Source organism: Scylla paramamosain, chromosome 32 (assembly GCF_035594125.1).
Source record: "Scylla paramamosain isolate STU-SP2022 chromosome 32, ASM3559412v1, whole genome shotgun sequence".
Classification (NCBI taxonomy): domain Eukaryota; kingdom Metazoa; phylum Arthropoda; class Malacostraca; order Decapoda; family Portunidae; genus Scylla; species Scylla paramamosain.
In genome coordinates, this window is record NC_087182.1 from 5,397,117 (window position 1) to 5,406,254 (window position 9,138).

A 9,138-nucleotide genomic window follows, 5' to 3' on the forward strand; every position below is an offset into this window, starting at 1 on the left:
CATTGTGTAGATCATGATGTGAAGTATCATAACTTGCCAACAATTAGCCACCCGGAATTAATAAGCTTCTCACCGCTGATCCCAAAACAAAATTTAAAAGTGAAGTATGTTATGAAAGTCGTAGTCATGTCTAGAAAATGAAAAACAATAATGAACAATTTCATGACCATCAATCATGTTTGTGAATGAAAGGTGAGGAAGCAGGTTTTGTATGGCATGTATGTTAAGGTGCAGACACTACTAGTAGTAGATTCATGATATCCTGGTTATGTCATCATCACTTATGAAATCAATTAAATGAGTGGTTCAGTGATTGAAATACTGTGGGCGGATAATTTGACTATAGAATAATAAAGGGAAAAGAAAATTATACTTATGTGACATCTCATGAGAACCCCACTTGACTACAAGGATGGTCATATTGCTTTGTTGACAAGATTGATAAAGTGTAAGGGAAATTATATTTGCATATATGACACTTCATGATCCTTATTTAACAGGAATGCCCATATTATTTTCAATCTACTCCCATATTTGCATTCATGTTTTACTCTCACTTTGCTTACACTGAAATATTCTTACTTCTTCACCAATCATGAGGATGGACTAACACCCAACCCCCATATCAGTGGCATACTTCATCTAAATCTTAGGGAGCCACAGGTGTGCTTTCATAATAAATCACTCCACATCTTGTGCACTCACTTTCCTCTACCTAATAACCTAAACAACTCAAAACTACCTTTTCAGAAATTCACACACTAATGCAACTTCCTTACCGTGGCACCTAATGTTTTATTATGATAAGTGTAGACTTTAATTTCCTTAGGATTGTCATTCACATAACTTTTACTACACCAAACTTCTGCCTGTTTTGCAGTTCGTGATAACTAGCCAGTCAATTGAAGTTATCCCAATTTCTTTACAGAATGACCTCAAACCATAGTGGAATGCTAGCTAAGGCAAAACATATGGCTCTCCTATTAATACTAGGCACTGCCATTTAAATCAAGGACACAAAGGCATAACTGCAGTCACACAAAGGTTATAAAAGATACAAATATTAAAAAATGAATATACATTATATTGTAGAGAATGCACTAATTACAATATGTATAGTGGGACTTACTCTACACATTATCAAAACACTGAAAATTGTACTTCAAGTAATACATGACACTTTTAAAGTGGAAATGGAGGAATGTCTCCCCTTTTATAATTCCTGATCAAAATATTTTACTAAATAAAATTCTTATAAAACCATACTGAACAAATTAAGAACTAACATTAAGATTAGTTCATGTGAAAACAATAAATTGGCTGCAGAACTTTCATTACAACAGATCATATACCTCAGTGGGCAATGCAATGGTACCACAGAGGCCCTGTTCTACTGGAACAAGAGTGTGTAGGCTGATGAGCCTTTACGAGGTAGAACAAAAAAAAAAATATAAAAAAAAAAAAAAATTAAAAATTAAAAATTAAAAAATTAAATTAAAAAAAAATAAATAAATAAAGAATGAAAAAAAATGTTAATGGGGAGGGCACGAGGGTTAAGGTGGTACCGCCTGGGAAAGCCAGGATGCCCCACCTCAGCCCATCACTGACGTACAAACAAAGCATCCTCACTCAGGCCGCAGCACTCGGCCCAGTCACACACATCTTAACATTAGACGGCCAGTTACCCAGCCCACTAAAACCTAAGGGGAAGAGGCGGCTTATACAGGTTTCTGTGAACCCTTCTTGCCAATGAGGGACTTGTGGATGTGAGGGATGACACCACCGCCCGCAATGGTGGCCTTGATGAGGGAGTCCAGTTCCTCATCACCACGGATTGCAAGCTGCAGATGGCGGGGTGTGATACGCTTCACCTTCAAGTCTTTGGAGGCGTTCCCAGCCAACTCCAACACCTACAAGTGGGAACCATTATTAGTAACTGGCCAGCTTTAACAATCTTAGACTAGACTTTCCTTTTAGAATTAACAATTCCTTCAACCAAAGATTGTAACTACAGCACAACCAAACCATCCCCAGAAACAGGAAGCTGAGTAGGACAATTATGCAACTAGGGGAGCAACAACCACACAAGTTGCTGAATTCTCCTAGACATGCTGGAGACAAATTCAACCTTCCTCCTCTAGCTATCACATGAAGGAGCAAACACAGGCACTGAGGGAAGCATAACTAAAGGGGACATCCTGTCCTCAGCTTCCTGATCACGTTGTCAGTTATTTCACAACTAAACATCATTAATCACTTTATCCTAGTCTAGTTGTCCTGATCAATCTATCCTGATTTAGTTGTCAGTTACAGTTATGTCACAACTAAACATCATTTATCACTTCTTCACTTGCCACTTCAGGGCCAAAGCCTGAACTATCTCTAATAAACTCCAAGTCAAACCAAATATCAATCAAACAAAACTGTACCAATCCTATAAAAAACTACCAAATAAACCGCCTCCACCCTTATTAAAGCATGTCACTCCCGTTAATAAGAAAACTTTACTACGAGGGATGACTTAAAATAGGGCAAACATGAAGGATGGTACAAAATGAGTTATGTGAAGTAAGATTTTAATAGAATGTGGCGCTGTGAGGGCAGAAATAGGGAAAGTGATGGAAGATACAACACAGTGAGCTACGTCGATGTTACATTAGAATCTAAGAGGAAATGAAGGTACAAAGCCATGAGTTGTATTAAAATTTTAATACTAGAGCCTACTTCCTTACGGGAAGAAGATAATATAGTGAAGAGAAAATCAGAAAGTTCCGCCGCTGCCCTGAGAGCGGTTGGGACTATTCCAGTTTAAACCTTGGTCAATATCAAAGTTGCATCAGCCGTATTGAGTCAGCGTTCCCTTATAACACACTCCCCTGTCCTCCCATAAATATAGAACCACGAGCTAGGTCACTGACTGTCCACCCGTGCCTGAAATGATGACTGCCACTGAGGAACTTAAAAACTTTAGGGTGTAGAGAGCTGGTTGCCTCAGTCTCCCGCCTTCATTTCCCGCGGGTTTTGAGGGTACAAGTGGCAACGCCGCACACCCCACAGCCCCCGAACAATGGACTCGCCCGCCACTCCACCCACCAAGAATATTACCCAGAATAAAACCGCCCACAACCTTCCCCAGCCTCCAACACCCTATTCCCGTCCCGTTCATGCTGATAATGTCGTTACTGAAGGTGTAAAGTATGAACTTCACCCCCCAAATGGGTTACGTGGAGGCGCCGGTGCCAGTGGGCGGCGTCAGGGCCACCAACACTACCCATGCTCACGTGTTTCTTACCTCAGCAGTAAGGTATTCCAGGATGGCAGCGCTGTAGACTGCCGCCGTGGCACCAACTCTGCCATGGCTAGTGGTCCTGTTCTTCAGGTGTCTATGGATACGACCGACAGGAAACTGAAAGCGGGAAGTAAACAGTTAGTGTGTGTGGCAGACCTGTTAGCACGCCGCCATGTTACACGTTACTTGCTTGGTTTCTCTTTGATCAATTATATTCCCCATCACTGTTGTGCCCCCGGAGCCCTACAACGGCCCCGGCAGGCTGTACGGACTGGCAAAAATCGATAACAAACCTGCAGACCAGCCCTGGCCGAGCGTGATACTGCCTTGGCTTTCGCCTTGCCGGAGTCCTTGCCTGCCTTGCCACCAGCCTGAAACAAACCAGGATTTCACAGGTTAAAACACCGACCTCAGCCTTCAAACTCCGCCAGTGCACGCACCATGCCTCGCGCCACACGGCTATGCCACAATCATGCCCCGAACACCCGTATCTCTCGTAAAAACTCTCAAGAACTCACCATGGTCCCTGCACTCGCTACCACTGTTCTACCACAACTGTGACCGCGGGCGCGCGCAAAGCGTCTTTTTTTTGACTGGCTGCCACCCGTGACGTCAGGTTTGAACCCACCAATGGGGGCGTGGATACGGTGCGGCTTGACCAATCACAAGGCCTCCCGCGGAAAGTTTGAATCCCCCGCTGGCGGCGCCCCTCAGCAACACCATTTCCCCGCCAAGCCCATGATAATATTCCCGCCAAGTTAACATTTTACACACGGCGCCCTGGCCACCGGATCCGCCGAGCTGGCGAGGAAGCATGTATGCCCGCCACCACCGGCAGCCACCTCGACCCTCATCTTCCTACACAGCTTCCTTCCACAGCAACACTCACAGGCGATATTCAGTATTCATTAGGGCGCCCAGTAAAATAATCACTGGGATGAGTTACGGTTACAGCAGGAAGTTGGTCGAATAAGAGCGTCAGTGCAAGGGGCTGAATGGCAGAACAGCTCACTTTATTGAGTCTCAGTATATTTTCAAGTCTATACGCCCCATACAAGTGTGATGCAAATCCATACAATGATTCTTTAGTTAACAAGCTCATTTGTGTGGTTATCAGTAAAACACGCACATACACAGTCCTGGTATGGTATAGCAATGGCATTAATGAATAGGTCTTCCAGTTATAACGAGGAGGAACCAAGTGAAATTAACATTTCCTATATACGCCAAACCCAGTTTGTATATACATAGTTGTATTCTCAGTATCGTTTCCCTCCTAGATATTTCTGGGAAACGAAATATGAAAGAGATCACTGCGTTGTAAATGACAGTCATCTATCTGGTGTTAATGATGCATACAAGGTATCTGGTGAACTATGCGTAATATAAACACTGCCTTGGATATCCTCTCATTCATTAGTTTAACTCACTACCATCTGCTTGTGTTACGATGATAGCGCCTTCTACTACTAATACTAATACTGCTAGCAGTGCTACCTGTTCTGCTGTTCCTACTACTACTACGTACTGTTACATGACTACTGCTACTCCTGCTGTTCGTACTACTACTACTACTACTACTCACTTCTGCTGTTCGTACTACTACTAATATTCCCTTCTGCGGTTCGTACTACTACTACTACTACTACAACTACTACTACTACTACTACCACCACTACTACTACTGCTGCTGCTGCTGCTGCTGCTACTACTACTACTACTACTACTACTACTACTACTACTACTACTACTACTACTACTACTACTGCTGCTGCTGCTGCTGCTGCTGTTGCTGCTGCTGCTGCTGCTGCTGCTACTACTACTACTACTACTACTACTACTACTACTACTGCTGCTGCTGCTGCTGCTGCTGCTACTACTACTACTACTACTACTACTACTACTACTACTACTACTACTACTACTACTACTACTAACACCAGACTATTGTTCCTAGTACTACAACCACCACCACCATCATTACTACCACCAGACCAGCCAAGAAAGAACAAGAATCAATAGAGATATCATAGATTTTCCTCCAAATGTCAACACGGGAACCAAGTACAACTGCCACTACTACTACTAGTACTACTACGGCTGCTACCACCCTGTAGCCCCTTAACCGCCTGGGCGTTACACCACACGCTTGGGAAAATGGAAAAAAAGGATCGTAGAGCATTGTCAGGGAGTCACACGCATGCAGGGAAAAAGTTAGTAGGAAAGTTCAGTGAAGTTTTGAAACAAGCGCTGGACAAGAGATGTTCTTATTTTGGCGCGCAAACCACCACCACCACCACCACTACTACCATCATCGTCATTATCAGCACTGCTCAACTTGTATTTTCTCTGAATAGTAATAGACTTGGCTTTACTTATTTATATATAATACGCCTGGTAAAGCAAGAATAACTCAATGCACAAGAGACCGCAATCCCAAACATTTCGGCGCCCATCTCAACAACTTTCAACTGTCTCTAGTGCAAGTTATTGAGAGTTGCAAGGCTGTTTTCATGATGGTAGTGATAGTTCAAGAAGCATTGTGCATCATCAGTTGAGAAAATACTCATGAGAACTTGGCTTATCTAAATGACCTTTGAGAGTAGTCCTTATGAGTGTTTTTCAAAGTACGAGGTAAGGAGTGGAAGTTTTCGCGGTCAGACAAATTTTACCGATCTGTGAACTGTAACAAGTGCATATGGAACTTTTAAATGCCTCTTTTTATATACAAGGACTGTATGTATGTGTATTATAACAGCATTCTTAGAAAACTTGTATTATTCATCCTCTGCTTACCGAAAGTATGCATCATAGATATATATTAATACAGAACAATAAAAACGAAAGCGAAGAGAAGAATGCTCTCTCTCTCTCTCTCTCTCTCTCTCTCTCTCTCTCTCTCTCTCTCTCTCTCTCTCTCTCTCTCTCTCTCTCTCTCTCTCTCTCTCTCTCTCTCTCTCTGTGTGTGTGTGTGTGTGTGTGTGTGTGTGTGTTGTTGTTGTTGTTGGTCCAGACAGCAGATAAGCCTCCACATCGATGCCTCACATATGTCCTGTCTGGCTCGCTGCACCACACACACACACACACACACACACACAAGATCGACAGAAGTAGTTGGCGCGCACAAGAATATCGATTAAGTCAACATAACAGTATATTTTAGGGACATAATCATATATAAATAGGTTAAGTTGTGCGTGCGCGGCCATAACAAACACTGCAGATTGTCAGAGTGACGCCATAACGGGTAACAGAATAGACGTTTTGTAACTTTTCATTTCTTGGTTTAATGCAAGTTCATTTTTCTTCCTACCAATGTTGACTTGATTTTTTTTTTTCCCCGTCACGAGAAACTGAAATAAACCCATGAATTTGTGGGATCTAAGTGATGTTTGGATAATTTTGAAAGGCTTTGGTCTCTCAGAGCTATTTTCAAAGGCTACATGCGTAATCTGTGAAGTTTTCATGGATATTTTCCCCTCTGCTGTCTAGAATCCGTGTTAAACTATCATGAGAATCATAAAGGCTCTTCTGAAATCCTCAGTAACTTCCACTACAGTCTTTTCAAAGCAGTTGTGATGAGATTGCGAAAGGTTTGAGGAGCGGTTCCTTGTTCTACTAAAGCACTTCTTACAATCGCCTTTTTCCTATTATTGCAACAACTCCACTTTGTTTTCCTAGAGCAGTGGTTCTCAATCTGGGAGTCGTATGCAAGAATTTAGAGGGGGCGATGGCGGGCTGTTACAAATTATACATTTTGGCTAGTTGTTTTGTAGTCTAGTGATGTGAATCTGTCAAATACAAGATAATAAAGACTGTCAACTGTGTAATAAAGCAAAGGTGTTCTCATCAGTATTCAGTTATTAGTATTTATTTATTCATTTACTTTTTTTTTCTTTTTACCTTTTTTGTCGGGTGGGATTTGGGAGAAAAATGAAGGGGAGCTACACGAATGTCGAGAATTCATGAAAGGGGAAATGGAGAGAAAAAGACTGAGAACCACTGCCATAGAGAGAGACGTTTGAATAAAGTCATGAATTTTCAGGTCGACTTTCTATTGCTTTTCCTTCAACGATTTGAAATGCTAGTAAGATTAAATAAATTACAAAGCCTTGTTTTTATGTAGCATTCATGCTTTACTTTGCTACTACTGGTAATGAGGCATCGAAATATTATCATGAGTTCGTGGTTCTTCCTTCCGTTCCTGTTTTTCCTTTGCCGGTTTGCGACACGAACAAAATAGACAAATCATGCTTTATTTTCATATAACATTCATGCGAATTGTCATTTCCCACTAAATGTTGTAGCATCAAAGTACTGTCATAAGTTTCTGGGTTTTCTTTGGTGCTTGTTTTCCTTGAACGACTATGGGAATGAAAATATAAATGTACCTGGTTTTCTTGCCGCATGCATATGTTAATTCCTCTACTACCGGTGATGAGGTATAGAAGCAGTGCCATGAGTTTGTGGGTCTCCCTTATATTACTGGTTTTCCTTTCAGATCTTTCAATGCGAAGGAAATAGACAAATTATCTTGCCTTATTCTCATGCAGCATACATATAAGTTTTCCACTACTAGTAATGACGTATGGGAATATGGGCGTGAGTCTGTGGTTCCTTCTGCTCTTACTTTTTCTTCAATAGCTTGCAACACGAAGAAAAGACATATCGTAAAACCTTATTCTTATACAGCATTCATGTAAGTTCCATACAGGTTTCCTACTACAGGTAATAACGTATCGAGAGAGTGCCATGAGTTTGAAGTCTTCCTTATGTTACTGCCTTTCCTTCAGGAGCTTGCAATGCGATGCAGGGCGTAAGAGAGAGAGAGAGAGAGAGAGAGAGAGAGAGAGAGAGAGAGAGAGAGAGAGAGAGAGAGAGAGAGAACGGGGTAAAGAGAAAGTCGCGCACTTTTGGGGGTCACAACATGTTTTAAAGGCGGGATAGGCTTTCCCCAAACAGCTCCACGGCTCTTAAAGTTATATATATCATTCCACTGATCTGCACCATACGTCATCCATCATTCCAAAACTTCTTGCATACACTTCTTATAAAAACGAGTAAAATAAACAACCATTGCTCCATTTACACCATCCCTTTGTCCAGCAAACCCAAAACACTGATAACCACGAATAAGAAAAAAACAAAAACAAAAACAGCTTCTCAAGGGAATTATAGTGTGAGAAAACTGTAGGAGAATAAGATTTATCAGTAAGCAGAGTCAAAATCAATGTCTCGAACCGTGCTCAAATATCTCGATCGGGGCATGGGATGAAGGAGAACGAGCCTAAAGTTGTTGTATTATAATGCGCTGGGGAGTAATGGTGATAGACGCTCCTTTAAAGATCATATACTTATCTACTTTGTTACGTCATTCACAGCACCATATTCTGAAACTCATCTGCGACGCACCTCTACTATATTCCAAAGGCTTTAGCTGAAGCGACACGGGGTTTTAAGGATGTTTTTTTTTTTACTTTTTTAGTAATATATTAACAAAACTTCTGTATTATTAACATACAAAACCTTCTTGAGAACCAGGCTAATCATCCCCATGGCCTTTTGAAATGGTCGAGGTGAGAAAACAAAGCGTTTCGGAATAAGGACAATACTACAAGAACTGACTGATCTTCTTAGACTAATCCCCTTGAAAGAAGAAAAAACAAACAAGCAAACAAACAAACAAACAAACAAACAAAAGATAAAAAATAAATAAATGAAAGAGATTAAAAATAATAACAACTTCCGTCTTGGGTATAATGATTTCTTAGTACAAAGGAAATTGTGTCACGGCCACCCTGGCAATTCTCTATTGCCATGACAACAAGAGATAAGACACAAAGGGGCCT

At 41.4% G+C, this 9,138-nt stretch overlaps 1 protein-coding gene across 1 annotated transcript; it reads right to left on the bottom strand.

Moving 5' to 3' along the window:
* Positions 1-1,063: 1,063 nt before the first annotated feature.
* On the bottom strand, positions 1,064-3,886 carry LOC135089111 (histone H2A.V). Its single transcript, XM_063984353.1, has 4 exons — positions 3,808-3,886; positions 3,583-3,660; positions 3,293-3,406; positions 1,064-1,910 (listed from the first exon to the last, which is right to left on the bottom strand). The coding sequence occupies exons 1-4, from the start codon at positions 3,808-3,810 to the stop codon at positions 1,719-1,721; spliced, it is 387 nt and encodes a 128-aa protein (XP_063840423.1). The 5' UTR covers positions 3,811-3,886; the 3' UTR covers positions 1,064-1,718.
* Positions 3,887-9,138: the final 5,252 nt, after the last annotated feature.